The 21,481-nt window shown below is 37.9% G+C and overlaps 1 protein-coding gene and 1 non-coding gene across 2 annotated transcripts; one reads left to right on the top strand and one right to left on the bottom strand.

The window, feature by feature from the left end:
* The first annotated feature begins 1,637 nt into the window (after positions 1-1,637).
* On the top strand, positions 1,638-4,908 carry LOC149708855 (uncharacterized). Its single transcript, XM_089863068.1, has 5 exons — positions 1,638-1,679; positions 1,743-1,848; positions 3,758-4,073; positions 4,266-4,483; positions 4,561-4,908. The coding sequence occupies exons 1-5, from the start codon at positions 1,639-1,641 to the stop codon at positions 4,846-4,848; spliced, it is 969 nt and encodes a 322-aa protein (XP_089719194.1). The 5' UTR covers position 1,638; the 3' UTR covers positions 4,849-4,908.
* Positions 4,909-17,165: 12,257 nt separating this feature from the next.
* Positions 17,166-17,238, bottom strand: TRNAV-UAC (transfer RNA valine (anticodon UAC)). The gene has a single exon. It is a non-coding gene; the product is annotated as a tRNA-Val (tRNA).
* Between the last annotated feature and the right edge of the window lie 4,243 nt (positions 17,239-21,481).

The following is a 21,481-nucleotide window of genomic DNA, read 5'->3' as shown; positions in this document are numbered from 1 at the left end:
CTAGAGTCCGACACCGCCAAAAAGTTGTTGGCGGCGGCGTTTGCACAGTTTAGGCATATTGGCGACGGCGCGCCGTTCTATAAACCGGCGGCGGCGTTTGCACAGTTTAGGCATATTGGCGACGGCGCGCCGTTCTATAAACCGGCGGCGGCGTTGCATACAATTTTATTGGCGGCGGTGGCGTTAGAGGCGTGTAAGTTCACAACGAGTGATTAATGTCGTATGTAGTTCTCAGTTGTGAAGTAATGGTGTTCACAAGATCAGTCCATGTCCGAAAATACTGGTTGAAATCTCTGGAAATTTTAATGTGATTTGCAAAACAATGTTTGGTATTTTTGTGCGAAATTTAAAATGTTTCTCTTCCCTAGCTTTTTGTAAGAACATTAACCATAATTTAATGGCTTAGTCTGAAACAGTTTAAATTTGTTTCCTTCAGTTTCACTGGTTTGAATCTCTTGAAATTTTAGTGAGAGGCATATTGAAAGGTTTTAAATTATCGTGCATAATTTCAAAGTTTTGAAACGAATAGTTCTTTTCCTAAAATTTTCCTAAGCGACTAAATAGGTTGTAGGATTATGCACAAACAAAATTTTAATGAATTTCTTGGAAGTGAATTGTTCGTTTGAAAACTTTGAAACTTGTCATCATAATTTAAAACCCTTCAATATGCCTCTCACTAAAATTTCAAGAGATTCGATCAAGTGAAACGGAAGAGACTTTTAAACCGTTCGAAGACCAAGCCCTTTAATTAGGGCTAATTTTCGTTCTAATATTTATAAAAAAAACTATAAAAAGAAATGTTTTGAAAATTTCCAAAAAATAGCAAACGTTGTTTTGCACATTTTTTTTTAAAAATTTAAGAGATTTGAACCAGTAATTTCAAACTTCTGGCTAAATAACTGTGTTCCTCCTATAGCGGCCATGCTAAAAATGGCTCCTTCGATTTTTCGAGCGAAAAAGCCCAAAATTACCAACACGCGCTTTTACATAGTTGTAGCAAGGAAGGCAAAAATGAGAACCAGACAAGGCTTGGAGTCTAGATCCGTGGAGTACATATTTATTATGACTAGAATTTTTAAACTGGTCCCTCTTCAATTTTCTTGAAAGTTCTCAATTAATAAACTGGTCCCAAGGACCAGTAACCCCCGGATTTAGAATAACAAAACTGGTCCGAGCAATTTATAAACGGGTTTGGGACCTGTGGACCTGTGCTATTTCCAAGACTGGTTGGCAAGTCGGCGTACGCCGGTGATATTTTGGCAAGTCGGCGTACGCCGGTGATATTTTGGCAAGTCGGCGTACGCCGGTGATATTTCGGCGTCGCGGCGGGGCGGCGCGCTGTTTAAAAGTACGTTCGGCGGCGGCGGGGTTAAAAACTAGAAATGTGGCTGCACGCCGGCGTACTATCTGCGGCGTCGGACTCTTGTTACCACAACAGACAGACACAGGCTGCTTCGATCGAAACTGAACCTCTCAGTTTTGTCACGCAGAGAGGTAAAAGATCTTACTGATACCCTTGCTGTACTCGTATATATTCTTCGAGACTTGTAAACGGTTCTAATAAATCATACTGAATAGGAAGCGGTCATTAAGCTTTTGCGAAACCCACGGTACGACGTGTACGATATGGATTTGATTATGTTGACGAAACTGTTGTTGTATTATATGAAAAACATAACGTAAGAATTTACAAGATAGTTGTAAGACAATTCCTGAAAGTTTAAACGTTCCATATTTTTCAGATGGGAATTGTTAACTATTGAAAACGTAAATGCTAATCTTAAAAGATTGAATCAGACGATCAACCAAAGCATTCCCAAAAATATGGCGCTAGCAATAAAGCTCGACGTATGTATTTTAGTAGTGCAAGTCAGGAATCATGATTTATTCTACTTTGAAACCTCAGATTTGTATTCTCGCAATAGGATCACACTTAATTTCGATATCTTTCAAAATTATCATTATCATTTATATAAAAGAGTATCGGGGCAGGAATGGAACTATGAATTGTTATGCTATTGTGATTCTGTTTCTCTTTTCAATGCAATCGGGCTTAATATTTATTTTCATATGAGCGGCACTTATATGTGTGGACCCCATAATAGCGATCCTCATAACCGCGGTTCCCTAAATAGCGGTTTCCCGAAAAGCCAGATTATTCGTTACGGCAGATTTGAATTTAAGGATCACAATCAATTTCGAAAACTTTCAAAATGAATAAATTGATAAAGGTTCAAAATAGAACACCGTGGAAAGGAGGGAACTATAAAGTGTTATCATGAGTGAATCATATACTAGCTCCCTATAAGTTACTCAGCCACACTGGCCTAATGTATCCAGCATTTTCTTCCCGCCAAAAAAAGTGTTACCTATATGCGACCCCCAGTGAGAGAAAATAACACTACTCTCGGCGCTTACGTATTTCCGGTAAAAAACGGAAAATGGTATAAACCAATGAAACTTCGAACTGAAAGGTAGTTAGTATAAGCAGACGACGTTTTAGAAATGTTGTGATTGTTTGCGGACGGTTCAGTCGTATTTTATCTTTGAAATTAAGCTACTCATTTAAATTCAGAGCGTTGCCAAGGGAATATGAATTTTTATTCCGTAGGCAACGTTCAGAGGCTATTTATGGTGAGAGAACCAAACTTTATCAAAGAATAGGAGCTAAACAACAACTTAGTAGTCATCTCGAAAACCTTATCGAACTTTTTAATAATGCGTCTAAAGAACTAATAGAACTTAAAGAAAGACCCAACCCATTTTTAATCGAAGACTGTTGTGAAACCTAAATTATTTTTAAATAAGGAAAAGAAACCAAAACCTCCAAAGCCGTTAATACCATTTGGAACTATCGTCACTTCAAGTTCACGATATATTAATTTCAAAGCCATAAGAGAGGGCGCCGTCTATTATCACTCTCACCCGCCTCCCCTCCTCTCGACTATTCGGAAGAAAATGCTGGATACATTAGGCCAGTGCGACTGAGTAACTTATAGGGAGCTAGTACATGATTCACTCATGGTGTTATACTATTGCGATTTTGTGGTATTTTCTCTATCACCATAAGAACTCGACGACTGTTGAAAACTGTTAAAATACAGTGTGGAAGAGATCAGATACGTCTTAGAATGATAGAATACATTTGACGGGGAAAACCGAATTCTTAACTAAGACCTATGAAATGTGCCAAATGATTATTCTATCTGCACTTATTAAATATCGTCTAACAGTATATAATTACGGATAGTACGAAATTAAGCATAGGGATATTTCCTGTAGTATTGCGATTTTCAGGCAGAAAGTGCTTCTCAGATCTCGCACTCTATTCCACGTATTCGATAGTGAAATACTTAAGCCCAGTAATTCTTTTTATTATTAATTAACATATGTTCCAATGACTTAAAATTCGCTTTCAAAAATAAGAACCATTCTCGTTTGGGGTAGTTCCCTATACAGCGGTTCTCTTAAACGCGCTGTACCGTTACAGCAGGTCCCTAAAGAGCGGTACAATCGGGATGTGAAAAACGATGGTCCTTAATTATGGTATAGGTAGGTTTGGTTATAAGGTTTCATTTTTTGGATTTAGCATTCATAGTTATAAAATTCAATTTAAATAAGACGAGCGAACACAGAAGAGTAAGGCATTTGCCTTCAAAAGTGTACTAAGTCAATAATGGTCTGATTCCGTTGAGCCTGGTCATATGAATCATTTTGAGATTTAAGGAATGGTCAAATAATTTTTTTAAACTTCCAGATATTGGATATATTTATGATGTTCTATTACGTCATTCCGAGTGTAGTCACGATGTATGACATCTCACCACCAATATTAATATCTGGGCACAGGATAATCAGTACAATATCTCGTGTCAACAACGACTTGGCATCAACATCTATGAACCTACTAGGAATGAATTCTACTATTTACATTTATACTTTACTAGCCCTTGTTGTTGTATCCGTCACTTCTCTTTTCATCTCAAGTACCACTCGCTTAAAGGATAATAGAATATGTTTTACCAGTTTGTTTCGGATGATGTGGCTCTTTTCATCGAATCTTTTATTAAACTGTTAAGTATTTAATTTTTTTTCAATATACATTGTAAAAGTTATTCAAACCAAAAAACTTATTCTTTAACCTGGTATACTCGACCCCGACTGTTAAGTGCGTTTAGGAAATGATGAGTAACAACTCCCTTCACACAAGCCTTTCTCATTTATATCAAAATGGCCTTGAAACAACTGTAACATCCTAATTGCAGGTAATCTTGCCGTTTTGGGGCGAAGACTACCAACGAGGATTTTGCTTGGATCGTGGATTCTGGCCACGTTTATTCTCATAAAATCATACCATGGTACGGTGAAAAGCGAAGTTCTAATTTCCAAATCAGAGTTGATCAACTCTATTGAAGATTTAATAAGAAATCCCAATATTGTGCCGATGATCTCGAAAAACGGAAAGCTACACAAAATGATCAATGTAAGCGGGTCATAAATCATCTAAACATTATCAAACAATAAAATTTTATCAAAATTTCAAATCTCAATTAAATACAGATGTCAGACAAGGCGTACAAGCAGCTGCGAAGTAGAATGGCTTTAAATGGATATTATTACGATGATTTTAATGACAAAAACATCAATCCTTTCTTTATGAAAGGACAAAGTGTTTTATTTCAGCAAGTTCAATTTATTGACAGTGTTATCAATTCGTTTTACCATCAATTGATTAAATCGGAAAGGGTAATACACATTGGACAAACAGAATTCGAAATGACAGCAGCACATTTAATATTCAACATGAAACTACCATTAAATGTCCTTGAAAACCTTAAATATCTGTAAGATCTTTAGCTTTTTTGGCATGTGACGTCATAAAATTCCCTGAAATTTGGTTTGGAGGTATAAAAGGCCCAGGACTAATCACTATCAGTATTTCTGTGCAAAGATTAGTGTTTAAATGTAACAATTTTCACATTGTCGAGATTTAGAGCAAATACCTGTTCAGGCGGAATCTTTCAGGCCCGATCGAGCCAGCCCGGGTCCAAGTATAAAATTGTAGGCCTGGCCCATTGCATGAATTGACTAAGCCTGGCCTGGCCCATTGCATGAATTGACTAAGCCTGGCCTGGCCCATTGCATGAATTGACTAAGCCTGGCCTGGCCCATTGCATGAATTGACTAAGCCTGGCCTGGCCCATTGCATGAATTGACTAAGCCTGGCCTGGCCCATTGCATGAATTGACTAAGCCTGGCCTGGCCCATTGCATGAATTGACTAAGCCTGGCCTGGCCCATTGCATGAATTGACTAAGCCTGGCCTGGCCCATTGCATGAATTGACTAAGCCTGGCCTGGCCCATTGCATGAATTGACTAAGCCTGGCCTGGCCCATTGCATGAATTGACTAAGCCTGGCCTGGCCCATTGCATGAATTGACTAAGCCTGGCCTGGCCCATTGCATGAATTGACTAAGCCTGGCCTGGCCCATTGCATGAATTGACTAAGCCTGGCCTGGCCCATTGCATGAATTGACTAGGCCTGGCCCATTGCATGAATTGACTAAGCCTTGCCTGGCCTGGCCCATTGCATGAATTGACTAAGCCTTGCCTGGCCTGGCCCATTGCATGAATTGACTAAGCCTGGCCTGGCCCATTGCATGAATTGACTAAGCCTGGCCTGGCCCATTGCATGAATTGACTAAGCCTGGCCTGGCCCATTGCATGAATTGACTAAGCCTGGCCTGGCCCATTGCATTAATTGACTAAGCCTGGCCTGGCCCATTGCATGAATTGACTAAGCCTGGCCTGACCCATTGCATGAATTGACTAAGCCTGGCCTGACCCATTGCATGAATTGACTAAGCCTGGCCTGGCCCATTGCATGAATTGACTAAGCCTGGCCCGACTGCCCTTTGCATGTTGTGACTGTGCAGTTGTTATTTTTTAACGTATCATCAATGAATTGAATTAATATTTACTTTAGCGTCGTGTCATGAGTGAATCATGTACTAGCTCCCTATAAGTTACTCAGTCGCACTGGCCTAATGTATCCAGCATTTTCTTCCGAATAGTCGAGAGGAGGGGAGGCGGGTGAGAGTGATAATAGACGGCGCCCTCTCTTATGGCTTTGAAATTAATATATCGTGAACTTGAAGTGACGATAGTTCCAAATGGTATTAACGGCTTTGGAGGTTTTGGTTTCTTTTCCTTATTTAAAAATAATTTAGGTTTCACAACAGTCTTCGATTAAAAATGGGTTGGCAGTCTTCGATCAAAAATGGGTTGGGTCTTTCTTTAAGTTCTATTAGTTCTTTAGACGCATTATTAAAAAGTTCGATAAGGTTTTCGAGATGACTACTAAGTTGTTGTTTAGCTCCTATTCTTTGATAAAGTTTGGTTCTCTCACCATAAATAGCCTCTGAACGTTGCCTACGGAATAAAAATTCATATTCCCTTGGCAACGCTCTGAATTTAAATGAGTAGCTTAATTTCAAAGATAAAATACGACTGAACCGTCCGCAAACAATCACAACATTTCTAAAACGTCGTCTGCTTATACTAACTACCTTTCAGTTCGAAGTTTCATTGGTTTATACCATTTTCCGTTTTTTACCGGAAATACGTAAGCGCCGAGAGTAGTGTTATTTTCTCTCACTGGGGGTCGCATATAGGTAACACTTTTTTTGGCGGGAAGAAAATGCTGGATACATTAGGCCAGTGTGGCTGAGTAACTTATAGGGAGCTAGTATATGATTCACTCATGGTCGTGTATTATACTGTAGATTTCTTTTAGCAATAGTTTGTCACAACGTCTCAATTTTTTTTAAAGCTTATTTTCAATTAAATTATAATTCATTTTAATTTTGAATTAAAGGAGAAAACCAAGTCTGGCCCGGCCCGAATTTTATAGAAAAAACTAAAGCGCGGCCCGGCACCTTAATTACCAAAAATTGAAAAGCCCAACCCGACCCGGTCCGATAAAATTTCCAAATTTGGATAGGGCCGGGTTCTGGGTAAGAGTGCTTTTAAAGCATGTATGAGAAGATCGTATAGTAATGTCAATACAGCGTGTATACCGGTTAAATAATTGATATCCAAACTTTGTGTTTTTCTTGAAAGTACTTTAAATCTATCACTTTAGGACCTTTGAATAAATTTAATTGACACTGTTATATCATAGCATCTGTAGATTTATTGAAACTCGACAAAACGAACCCAGACGGAAAGTGGTTTTGTTTCGATTTCGAGAAGTACTTCATACGGAAAAAGACAATCATATTAATGGACCAAAAGCAACGAGTTTTGGATTTCTCTCCTCAGTTTTCTTGGTTTACCTTATTGGAATAATACTCTCAATGTTTTCACTGGTCATTGAGTTGGCTAAAAACCCTGGATATTGCTTTAATTGTCAAAAAGTAAGATTCATAAGTTGCTCATATTTGATGGTACGAACTTTACGAAGTGCAGTTTGTTATAATAAATTATTTTGCAATAGAAAGTGCTGGTCGTATAAGCCACATGAGTACCAGGATTCTGCAGCACCCTTCATGGTGCAGTTTTTCCGAATGGAATCATAATTTTTAGTAAAATACGATATTCCCGTCACGGTTATATTAAAACTAACGAGAAAGGACTTGATAATTCTTTTATCGAATAGGTTATCAGAACCAAATCAGCACTGTTTTTAGTGCACAATATTTTCGAAGTTTGCTTTTCACTTGTGTGTTAGCGGTCACAAAAATGAAATAAACAATGCAAATCAGGCACTATTACATGCTTCGAAGGGCATTTTAAAATGTATGCTCCTATCCACATTTTACAATTAAGATAAGCCATTAGACACAGATAATTTTTCGAAAAAAACATGAGAGCATATTGAAATTCATTTTTGACAAAAAATCTGAGAGACAAGTGGTAATATAGTAAGCCATCAGACCCAGATCATCTGTCTCAATTAATGTGAGGGTTTCTCAGAAGCGAATAGGTATAAAATATGTTAAAGATCTGTACTAAACCATTGTTGAAAAATCCAACGAAATCATATATAGTTTAACTCTATATTATACTTTCGAAACTAAGCACGTTTTATAACGCCGTTAATGAATCTTAAAAAAAATTTAGCCCTCACCCTTTTTTGACTGGATGAAATTTAGGTCAAATTCAGTGTAATAATTCAATTCTTATCTTCGCAAATCACCTAAAAATTAAAGCAGTGTTTTGATTCAATAAATAAAGTTTTTTTTTGAACCTGTTGCACCATTATAACGGCTTTCTAAATCATAACCGGAACTAAAACTCTTTCTCTATCCGATGCACAGAACCATAAAGAAAGTGGGTCCACAGCGACGGGTGTGAGTTCTACCGTTAATCATGGTATTCACGGAGAAAGCTAGAGTACTGTTTTGTTCTTGTGTATTGATTGTTTCTAAAAGCAAGACATTGATCGTGAAAAGTACATTTACGTTTTAAAGTTTTAAGGGTTATACATTAAATCTTGAAACGGAAGGCTTCATTCTTGAGAGAAAAGAGTTAGTGAGAAAGGCTTTACACGATTAACTTATTTTTCAGACTAGCGTTTTCTCGCGAGACTGGATGATTCAGACAATAATCTGTATACACATTATCCAATATGTATTTATCGTGATTCAGAAGTCATTTGAAATGAAAACCATTCGAAGTCAGTTAAGGTAAATCCTGCATTATGTACGAAATTTAAAGGGATAGATCTTTTGGCTACTAATGAAAAGCTTTCATTTTTTAAATATATACTTTTAAAAATTATTTAAAAATAGTTAAGTTAAAGTTATTGAAACTATCAATTAATATATATATATATATATATATATATACATATATATAATATAAATAATTTTTAAAAGTATTAGTTTTCGGTGCCGCTCCGATCACTGCCCTATCTACAGTCGTTCAGCAAAAACACGAGGGAAACTCCCGCTACCCTCTTCATACTTTTTTGGAGATACAGTAGATTTACACCTAAAAGTAGTTTTCATACTATTTTGCATTTTCGCCAATTATATATATGTATATATAATTAAGGAATATAAATTATTTCACTGTAATTTTGGTGTTCAAAGCAATTGCTTTACAATGTTTAATTATAAAAAAGTATGTTAAAGCTTAGATTAGGGCCATTAGGCTAAAATGAAGCCATACCATTATTATACATGGAACCCAAGCCTTTGCCAAAATAGCATAAAAATGTGGTGTGTTGGATTTGTAACAATTTTGACAAATCGCTATCATCCTTACTCTACAACGTAACCAAGAGTTAAGAGAACAAAGGATGATAAACATGAAAAATCAAAATTATGTTTAAAAAATTCTTCTCTATTATGCGCCGCTTCCCAGTGAATGTGAATAACTACTATACAGTCGTCTAGAGTTACCTACATTCTCCTATTTTCAAATAGCCAATGAAAAAAGGAAACAATGTCCCATTTACGATGTCACAACGGGGGAAACAAGATAGCCGGTATTTCGCGGTTGGTTTGAATTTCAAATAATCGAACGTACTTTTCTTAATTTTAAGCGCTTTTAGTCGAGATTTTTGGTATCAAACATATTTTTATGCGCATTTTTCTACCTAAAACTGCCGCCATACTAGTCGGTAAAGATTGAGAGTATCCCTTTTTAAACTCTAGCTTAAAACTCTATTCGATCAACTTCATAATCTGTTTCTTGCTGATGCGGCAAGGGAATTTTGTTGTAAACTAAGGAGAGAAAAAAAATGATTTTCGCATTCAATGATAGCAAAAAAAAACTCAATAATTTTCAATTCCATGTTAAAGGAATAGTGAACTGTTTTAAAAATTATCTCAAATCTAAAGAAAACCTTACTTTTATGAGAGTTTAAACTCTTTTGATTCCAAAAATATGCTTAATAAATATTTAAATATGAGGCAAAACACAGAAAAAACACTTCGAAAACTTGAAATTTGGGGGCAAAAGCAAATTTGCGGAGAAGATATTTGGCGGGTTTTTCTCCTCGCTACGTCACTCACGGCATCTCGCGGAAAAGCCAAGCGCGTGCGCCCTAGACTCTCGGAGCCTACTAATGCCGCGCGAATCTGAATAAAATAGGCTTAACGCGGCGCGGAGACACTAACAGGCGTCACGTGAGCGACATCTAGAGTGAAAATTTCTCCTTACTAGGCTTTTTCCAAACACAAAACTTTGATTGCAATTTTATAAATTTCTAAGAAACCAAATGCATAAGTAAACATATCATAATAAACTAGATTTTTCAAGGATTTTTTTCGTATTTTAAGTTTGTGGATGACGAAAATTATGGCAGTAACTCTTTAAGTGAAAGTGGAAAACTATTTATACATATGGTTAGCTCACACAAAATTGATTAAAGCCTTACAGTATAATCCTCCAAAATAGAGCCAACCAATAATATAATTTTCACAACCCTAGACTTGCTCTAACTCTCTGGACCGTTTCACTGAATAACTTTGGAAAATGTGGGTAACAAGTTCGGTTAATACTACCACATTGAGATTAGCATGTTCAATGCAAGTCTAAAGGAAAAAAGTTATGATTGTAAGTACATGAAATTGTTATAAAACTCGTACGTGTACAGCATGGGATCTAGTTTTCAGCGGATTTCCAAGTGTGCCAAGTGAATAGGGTTTCTCGGGGAATAAGTTGAAGTAGATCAGTAAAAAAGATCCTTGCTTCGTTTGTCGGTTTTTTAGCGTTTTATTTGCAAAACGTAGTAAGTTACCTAACCCAGGTTCGGAGACAATTTTAATAAAAGAAGGGCCAGTTTTGCAACGATATCTCGGCGAACCTCTAATTTGGTCCTAGCAGGTTTACGATTTAGTCTAAACGTTGACAAAAGCGTATCTGATATAGTAATATTCTTAATTCGTATAGTTCTTCTACTTGGAATCTTAAGAAGCCATTTTCTATGCCTTTCTGCGTAAATTAAAGGGGATGGGGTATTGCAACCATCCCATCTGACTTCACGCATAAACTTAAAAGTAGGATCTTGCGGAAGAATTTATATCTTGGTTATATAATAAAAGGTATTTAATAGGCTCGCTGGGTCTAGGGGGTTAAAATTAAAATGTCGGACCTTTCGACTAAACCACTGTTGAGAAATCCACCGAAATCATAAATAGATAAAATATTTATTATAATTTCGAAAATAAGCTCGTTTTATAACGCCGTTAATGAATCTTTAATAAATTTCTAGCTCGTTCCGATTTTCTTTCTTTGATTAGCTGAAATATTGTTAAAATTTTGAGTAATGCCGATATAATTCAATTCGCATTTTGTAAATCATTTGTAAATCACTTAAAATTTAAAGCAGCATTTAGGTCAATTTAGTAAGTTTTTTAAACCTGTTTTATCATGGAAGAAGAAGGGTATGGAAGGGTCCTATAGTGTTAAAGAGAGCGCGTTGAAAAATCGTAACTTCCCCCTTTTCATTCCCTCCTTCCCGAGTTTATCACCAACGTTGAAAGCTTCCGCGCAGGCGCGCAGTAGCAGAGGCGGTAGAGAGCGGATCTAAACAGTGTATCCCTCTCTCTGCTTGCGCGCCAATATTGCACAGAGCAGTAATCGCGTTACAGCTCGTGCCGAGAGGAGAGGAGAGTTTTCCCACGTGACCCTACATTTCGCGTAGCCGTCTGCCTATTCACCTCACCATTCCATACCCTTCTTCTTCCATGGTTTTATCATTATAACAAGATACTAAATCATAACCAGGACTAAAACTTCCATCTCTCTTCGATGTACAGAAGCACGAACAAAAAATTGGGTTTTCCTCGACGGGTTAGCGGTTACGTTAATCATGGTAACCGCGAATATCTCTAGAGTACTGTTTTTGTGTTGCTGGTTTTTTCTTGTTTAATGTTTGTCTCGAAATGTGAGACGAGTGTTTTCTTGCGAGACTGCTTGATTCGATTATCAATTTGAAGATCAACAATCCAATATTAATTCTATTCGTCCAACTTCGTAATGTTTCTTGCTTTCGGTACATGATTTGTATTGTTAAAGGAGGTAAAAAAGAAATTCTAATTTAATATTCTACTACACCATAAATATTCCATTTTTCTTTCACATCTACATGTAATGAGAATGGAAATCCTGACGTCCATATGGCTAGGTCACACTTTTCCCAGCGAAAATTGATTGATCTATACAGTATATTTCCTCCACAAAGGAGTCAATCGGCAATATAATTTTAATATTACTCTCTGGGCCGTATCGCTGTATTACTTCGGAAAATGAGGCAAACAAGTTTGATTAATACTACCTCAATGAGGATAACTATGTATCAGGTGAGTTTCACCGTGAAAGAAGGTTATTATTGCGAATATTTGGAGACTCTTATAAACCCGTACGTGTACAGCATGGACTCTAGTGGGCGTGTGACATAAAATGGATAGGGTCTTAAGTAATAAAGACCCTAGCTTGCTTCGATTGTTTGTCTTTTAGTAATGCAAAACAAGGTCCAGGTGCAAACATGTGGCCTTCTGTCAGAGAATTTATATTCAAGGAGTAGAAGGCTCAGTTTTGCAATAAAATTTCGCTGAACCTCTATTTTGGTCATCGCAGGTTTCCAACTTAGTCAAAAGCGTATCTAATATTCAAATAATATGAATTCTTATGACCAGAAATACATACATTTCTTCTATTTGCGATCTATAAGAGGTCGTTTTTCTTGATCTTACTGTTGGTATTAAAACCGTCACCGCTAACGTATTGCATCATGTATTTGAACTTAGAAGCCACGCGACATTGAGGCTGCTAGTAACTTATGTGCGCAAAGCCAGAAGGTAAACAAGTTCTCTCTACGTCGTCTGAACTAGTAGATCTAGTGGCCGACCTTTGTCCTACATATATGAATGAACAATGAAACGCGGAGGAGCGGGCGGTTTAACGCGATCCCTTCCCTCGCCAAGTCACGATATTTTTGATGCGAACAAAGATGTATAATAATGATAGAGTCAAAGAATATTGGTTATTAATTAAGAAAAGGACTTAATTTATAACATAATTGCTCAATTGGCGATTGAATGATAAGAAAATGACAGACTTCGCTCTACATGGGATCTCAGAACGTTTTACGGCGGAGAGGGCACGAAGCGAGGCTTGGCCCATCTTTGTACATGTTAATGTTTTTGATAGGTTAGTATATTCCTTCATGGTATAGGTGAGCAACCTATTACTTTTATTTGTGGGCTTTTAGTCGCTGATTTTCTATTTCTAATTAATCTATCGTAAAGAAATAAGCGTGGCGAATTCACAATCATTAAGTCTAATCGTCTTATGTTACAGTAATACCAATGCAGTCTTATTTGTAATTCCGTTACGTTTCACGCAGCATTACGGTTGAGGTAGGGTAAGAGTATTAGACTTATGGTTTCTTAGTTGGGGATGGATGTATCCGGTCCAGTCACATATTAGTTTGGTGGATTATTACTTAGCGGATCTACGTTGGTGCAGGGATCTTTTCATTGTTTCAGCACAGTTTTATCACTATTTAATTTTCTTCAATATCTCTTTCGTTTATATTTCTCAATATTGCTTAATACTGCGAACGCGGTCCCATGAGGTGTAACAAAGAACAGACAGACAGACACTGTCAAAACAGAACCTCTGCGTGACATACGTAACTCAGAGATGAAAATGTCTTAATGATTCTCTTGCTGTACTCGTACATGCTCTAAGAGATTTATAAACGGTTTTAATAATTCAAACTGAATAGGATGAAGCCAATATGCTTTTCGAAAATCCACGGTATAATGTGTACGATATGGATATGATTATGTTGACGAAAATGCTTTTTCATTATTTGGAAAACATAACGTAAGAATTTACCAGATACGTGTAACGTAATTGATGGAAGTTTAAACTTTCCTTATTTTTCAGGTGGGAATTTTTAAGTATTGAAGACGTGGCTGATAATCTTAATAGATTGAATCAGACGATCAACAAAAACGTTGCAGGAAATATGGCTAAAGCAATGAAGCTTGACGTACGTACATTAGAAGAGAAAGTCTGTATTATGATTTATTCTGCTTTAATATTTTACACTAATACTATTTTGAAGTAAAAGAACATCAAGGCAGGGAAAGTACTATGAGCTGTTATGTTATTTAGATATTTTTGTGCTTTTATATCACTGTAAGAACTTGTCGTTTGCTCAAACTGTAAAAATTCATTGTTAAAAAGATCAGATCAGTCATACTTTTTCTTCAGATTTTCGGCTCACGCGTTTGAAAGAATATGAGCAACAGTGCATAGGATTTAGGAAAACATTGTTAAAAAAGAAAAAATTTCGCTGGTACCGTGTTTCTACTTGCGTATTCCGGGCAACAAGTCACGAAAATTATTTCGTAAAATCTATACGTGTAACGGTGCATAGCATGTTTTCGGCTTTTGTACAATCAAGAGTCCCAATTAGGCACTGTACCAATCCCCAGACAGGTTTGAAGTATTCATGACATCTCGAAGTGTTTTATGTTTGTGATCCACAACAAACACACGCACATACATGGACAGCATTGTTATGTTTATTTTCTTGCATTATATTGAACTACTTGTCTCATATATAACATACGTATCTAAAAATCTCGCCTTTTCTTTCCGAGAAAATTCTCAATTCCAGGTGGTATATTTTACCATATTTTTACTCTTAGTAAGGAATAAAACGCGGTCTTATTTCACAGCTTCTGAGGAAATAACTTACGATATTTTTCCTATCAATGCGAAATTAGAAACGCTTAGCGCGAGAATGAGTTGCGCTATTCAGTACTGACCCAAACTTTTGATCCCAATACGACCTACCGAGTACGCATCTTTTCTTAACCATATTTCCTTTCTTGTTTTTCGTGTTTTCGATACACGAAAAAACTTTTGAAGACCACCTGAGATATCCCTACATTTTAAGTTACACGTAGAAAATAAATTTCCCATCATCTAGAAGTTGAGGATGGTTTAAATTTCGTTCCTTTAATTCTAAAGATAGGCAAAGGAGGTGGATCAAACCTCGGAAGAGACTGTCTTCTCCTCCTGAAATTTGGAATTTATCTGGACTCTCAATTCTGAAAAAGTTTCGATTGTTATTGCCACGGAACACCAAGAAAAACGTCCCATAAATGTATCCTAATTCCACCTCTTTTAGACCAATGTGTATGTTTAATACGTCTGGAACCAATGTGTTGCGGATGATGCGAAATCAAGGGGCTGACCAAAGAACTGCTATGCTATAGTCTTTTTCCCCTTATATAAAGAAGATATAAAACTAAGACAAATAATACCAACAATGTTCACATAATTGATTTATAAATACGTAAGTAATGACGACAATTATTATTATGCACATTCGAAATAATGTGTACTCTATAAGCGGTTTATTAATATTTTATACAAGTTAGGTATGAGGAAATTAATTTTATTACCCAACGCTACTAATGTGAGCGCAAGTGTTTTAGTCAAGTTTTCACCCTTACAATTGCAGTACCATTCTGTTATCGAATTAGCTTCTAGACCATTAGGAACGTATCGCACTAAAACTTTATCACAAGAAGATAATCAACATCAAGATCCTATTATATAAAAACGTCTTGGTTTGGACCAAGGCCGAAAAAACAAACGATATGTGTGAGGTTTATCAATTGAATGAAGTTTCAGATATTGAAATTTTTTCTAGTTATTTTTATACACTCAATCCTTAATCAATATTTAATTCAATCAACTGATTTTACTGTTAATCGACCTAGTCCCTCTAAATTAATTGAAAAAATTACATATCTACGCTTTTTCAAGAACAATTACATTTTCCGAAAACATTTTATCGTGAAATTAATTTATCATGTTGAGGATACAGTATTGAATATTTGAAATGTTCTACTGGATGTCTAAAAAAAGCAAGCGAACTTTGGCATAACTCGAATGGAAAATGTAAATATTTGATCGTGGATGCCAAACAAGGGTGTTGCGCGAATTTATACATTTAATTTCATATATCGAAATGCTACATTTCTATTGTCGCCTCTTTGATGGTAAAGTTGCACTGGAACTTCCTTTTCCGTACTTAGGAATTTCTTGGTCATAACTCAGTCTATGGTAATATTGGCAGAGTGTGTTGCGACGGCTCAGATGACCCATACACTGAAACCACTGGTGATTATAAAATGCCATATATTGGGAAAATAGAGGAAGGGAGGGGGTGTCGGAGTTAAATGTGACCTTCTTGGCATAACTAGTAATGAATGATGTGTTTAACCATATTATTTCCGCGGGAAATGAATATAACAAGTCTGAGAAGTATTTCTGTTTATGTGATCTTTACCCTTTACCACACAGGATAAACTTTGTTGCTTTGTCTTAAGTAGACGACATTCACTCTAAACGACAGTCTTATCAACAACTTAAAACAGATTTAAACTTCTTTTGGTGCAAACTTGAAAATTTGTCAAGCCAGCAACAATTAAAACTATGTCGGTCAAGATGCTCACAAGTTAGTGAGCATCGACACGAAATCCCTTCAAAATAATTAATTTCATGATAAAATGTTTTCGGAAAATGTAATTGTTCTTGAAAAAGCGTAGATATGTAACTTTTTCAATTAATTTAGAGGGACTAGGTCGATTAACAGTAAAATCAGTTGATTGAATTAAATATTGATTAAGGATTGAGTGTATAAAAATAACTAGAAAAAATTTCAATATCTGAAACTTCATTCAATTGATAAACCTCACACATATCGTTTGTTTTTTCGGCCTTGGTCCAAACCAAGACGTTTTTATATAATATCTGTCGCTTCAGTCTTAATGTAATTAAATTTTGAGTAATTATGTTTTCTTTACCGCTTATTATTATGTCCAATTACGATGGTCAAAACATGCATCTAGCAGGGCCCGAACGTTGCACCTTCCGCGTGTTAGGCGGACGAGATAACCACTACACTACACATACCTGGTAATACTGAGATTCCTAAGAGATCTAGCTTATTATTATGTCCAATCACGATGGTCAAAACATGTATCTACCAGGGCTCGAACCCAGGACCTTCCGCGTGTAAAGCGGACGTGATAACCACTACACAATGAATACTTGGTTATTCTGAGTTTTCGAAGAGATCTAGCTTATTATTGTGTCCAATAACGATAATCAAGTCATGTATCTACCAGGGCTCGAACCTGGGACCTTCCGAGTGTAAAGCGGACGTGATAACCACTACACCATAGATACTTGGTTATTTTGAGTTTTCGAAGAGCTCTAGCATTATTATTATGTCCAATCACGATGGTCGAAACAAGTACTTCCGTAATTAACTAAAATTAACATACTTAGACTTAATTGTTTCTGATTAGACTAGCCGATCGCACAGCCTGAATACTTAATTGTTAAATTAAGAGTATTCCGAAAAGTAACTTCGCTCTAGTTTTTCAGTTAGAGGTGGTTAAATATCTCGAAAAACCCCATGTTAATCTCCATAGGAAAATTGGTAAAAGCATGTGAATTTTGCTTTAACGTTACAAAAGAGTATCAAGTCATATCTACAAGGGCCTACCGGCCCTGTAGAATATCCGGCTTTTAGCCATAGCCTCTAGTACTGAAAGTTGTGACGATGAACTCTTTTACATTCCCAGCCGAGCTCGCGTGAATTGAGAGAAAAAATTCTAAAATCTCGGCCACGAACGAGAACGAACTTTCGAAGCAGCGCACCACAGCGGTGGAGAGTGAAGTAACATAGGCGGGGCTAATTTTAGGCTGAGCATGGAGGGGGCGAATTTTTTTTAAGGAGACCCAGGTTTCCGTGGCAAACTTTAGTTTGGGCCGAGAAATATGTTAGGAGAGTAAAACTTTGGGTGTTCAACTTGTATCAATAGCATGTTTGAACTTCCCGCCTATACTGTTGTTACCAAGAGGGCGACACTGTACTGTAAAAAGACAAGAGCAAGGCAGAACTCTCTAGAACGCAGTAGCAAGTACGAGGCAGAACAATAAAGAAGTTTTGTTACAACTGCTGCCCATTATTTAAGTGATTAATTAACACTACCCTACCAACAGTAGAAAACGATACATGGTGCCAGAATTGTCTATATCTACGTCCGATTTCACGTTGTGTCAATAAAAGGGAGGATGTCGGGATTATCTTCACCTCAAGAGCTAAGCCTAACTGGTAACGCTGATCACAATTGGCGATTATTTCACCAACGGTTTACACTCTACGAAGAAGCTACTGCGCCTTCAACTGCAAGGTCTGATGCTAAGAAATTATCCTTACTATTACACGTGGCGGGGCAGGCAGCCATAGATGTGTTTAATACCTTTGAATTCACCACTGCTGAGCCCAAGACTTACGCTAATACGATTCTCAAGTTTGAAGCCTATTGCAGCCCCAAAAAGAATGAGGTACATGAAAGACAAGTATTTCGTTGGCGCATGCAGCTCGAGGGCGAATCGGTTGAGCAATACGTCACGGACTTAAGACTCAAAGCCAAAAGCTGTCAGTTTAAGGAAACAGACAACATGATTAGAGATCAACTCGTAACGGGAATTAAGGATCCCAAATTACGTAAACGTATGATGGCGGAGACAGATGGTGATTTAACGCTGACAAAGGCAATAACTATTTGTCAAGCAGCGGAAACTTTAGCTATGCAACTACAAACATGGGGTGACAATGTCAAAACACATGAGACCCACAAAGAACAAGTAGATTCGTTAACACATAGTAAAGGAACGCGGTCAACGGGAAACACCTATAAGAAATATCCGGCCAAAACGGAGGCTGCATCCTCCAGATCGTCAAGCAATATGATTAAAAACTGCTATCGATGTTGCGGAACTCACGAACGTCTGAAATGTCCTGCATATGGACAAAAATGCCTAAAATGTAACGGTAATAACCATTTTGCCAAGGCTTGCCGACTAGCAAAACAGAAGGTAAACGTACTGGAAACGGGAAACAGCGACAGTGAAGACTACGTCTTTGACATGTCTGAGGTACATTCTTTGAATGTTTATAACATAGACACTCCTACATCCCGAGACTGGATAGTACATGGCCAAGTTGGAGGTTCCATTCAAGGTGGATACTGGAGCACAGACGAATCTTTTACCACTACGCTATTACCACAACTTGCAAGACAAACCTAACTTAAAACCATACGATAAAACAGTTACTGGTTATATGGGAGAGGAAATACCCATATACGGTTATGTTAGGATGACTGTGCAGGTTGGGAGTGCCAAAATACTCACGAAATTGGTCATCGGCCCAGATGATAAGAAACCAATTCTTGGCCTGAGATCGAGTGAATCTCTAGGTCTCGTGGACACACAGGCAGGTCCCAAATCAGCTGAAATAGGAGCAGTCTCCACTAACGACAGTTCCGAGGGGGATGAAACATTCAAGCAGGCAATGATTACACAGTATCCCACCATATTCAATGGAATTGGTTGTTTGGAGACCAAATGCAGTATTAAGCTAAAGGAAGATGCCATACCGGTAATATCTCCACCTCGCAGGATCCCCTTTGCCATGAAGGATAGACTACAACAGGAGCTAGCCTCTATGGAACAGATCGGTATTATACGGAAGGTAGATGAACCTACGGACTGGGTGAGCCCTCTGGTACTAATTGAGAAAGGCAAGAAGCCGAACCAGACAGGCCAGGGGAGAATACGAATTTGCCTGGATCCGCAGCGGTTGAATGAAAATATTCGTCGTGAACATTTTCCTATTCCTACAAAAGAGGAGATACAACCTTTTGGCAGGTATTGTTTTAAGAGAATGCCGTTTGGGATAGCGTCAGCACCGGAGATCTTTTTCAACGCTTTTAGTCGCGTTTTCGATTCAGCTGAGGGCATACGACCTCTTCACGATGATGTGTTGGTATGGGGTAAAACACTTGCCGAACATGATGCTAACCTCCACGAAGCTTTGCGACGCCTTTCAAAGGCAAACGCGACGTTAAATCCTGAGAAATGCGTATTCCGTACAAACCAGGTCAGGTATATGGGCGAGCTGATCTCAAGGGAAGGTATGAAACCAGACCCGAGTAAAGTAGAAGCGATTGCAAAGATGCCAACTCCACGTTCAAGAGCCGATGTACAGAGAGCCTTGGGGGTAGTAAACTTTCTAGGAAGATACGTTCCACATTTGTCTTCACACACAATTCACTTAAGAACATATCTCAAGCAAGATCTCGAACCACAATGGTCAGAAGAGCATGACGAAGAGTGGAAGTATATACAACAGGTATTGGTAAGCAAACCGGTTCTTCAGTTCTATGATCCGTCGAAGAACACGAAAGTATCGACAGACGCCTCAAACTATGGTCTAGGGGCCGTATTGCTACAAGAGCACAAGGATCAATGGAAACCCGTAGCTTACGCTTCTCGAGCCCTAACAGATGCTGAAACAAGGTACGCTCAAATTGAGAAAGAGAGCCTCGGACTAGTCTTTGGATGCACGAAATTCCACAATTATATATATGGAAAATCTGTCGTTCTGGAAACGGATCATAAACCGTTATTGGCAATGTCAAAGCGACCAATTGCGGACATACCGCCTAGACTACAAAGGTTATTTTTGAGACTTACCAAATATCAATACACGCTGGAGTTCAAGCCAGGCAAAGAATTAATCGTGGCTGATGCACTCTCAAGAGCCACTTTGCCAAGTAAGCACGAAGATCAGACATGGCAAGATGAAACAGAAATCCATGTAAGCGAAGTAGTCAAAAGCTTACCAGTAGGAAACTTGATGCTGCAACGCTTAAGAGACGCCACTGCCAAGGATAATACGCTAATGGCCTTACGACAACAAATGTCAACGGGATGGGCGAACATGGATTCGACATTACACGCTTATGCCGGTGTGAGGTCCGAACTAACGGCAGCTGAGGGCCTCATACTCAAGGGTACACGAATAGTAGTACCACAGATCTTACGACCCGAGATGTTACGCCTAATACACGATGGTCATCTAGGGATTGAGAAATGTCGCAGGCGAGCGAGACAAGCACTCTATTGGCCAAAGTTAAATGATGATATAGAGCGAACGTGTAAAAGTTGCGCTTCCTGTAATAAAGTACATTACATTCCACCTCACGAACCACTGTTGATGAGAGACACCCCGAGTAAACCATGGATCAGAGTAGCCACAGACCTTTTCCATCTCTCAGGCATTGATTATATTGTGGTCATCGACGCATATTCAACCTACATCGAAGTTGAAGCGCTCAAATCCACAGCAACAAGTACAGTCATAAAAAGTCTTAAAAGAATATTCGGACGGCATGGCATACCGGAAGAGGTGTTGTCAGACAATATGCCTTTCGACTCAACTGACTTTCAGAGTTTTGCGAAAGCCTATGGCTTCACGTCAACTAGATCGAGCCCACACTATCCACGTTCAAACGGATTAGCTGAAAAAGGGGTTCAGATAGCGAAACGGCTCTTGAAAAAAGCTCTGGATTCT

This window comes from Phalangium opilio, unplaced genomic scaffold (genome assembly GCF_054372755.1).
Source record: "Phalangium opilio isolate 3A_F unplaced genomic scaffold, DU_Popi_V2 ptg000013l_1, whole genome shotgun sequence".
Taxonomy (NCBI): domain Eukaryota; kingdom Metazoa; phylum Arthropoda; class Arachnida; order Opiliones; family Phalangiidae; genus Phalangium; species Phalangium opilio.
This window is presented reverse-complemented; position numbering and strand designations above follow the sequence as displayed.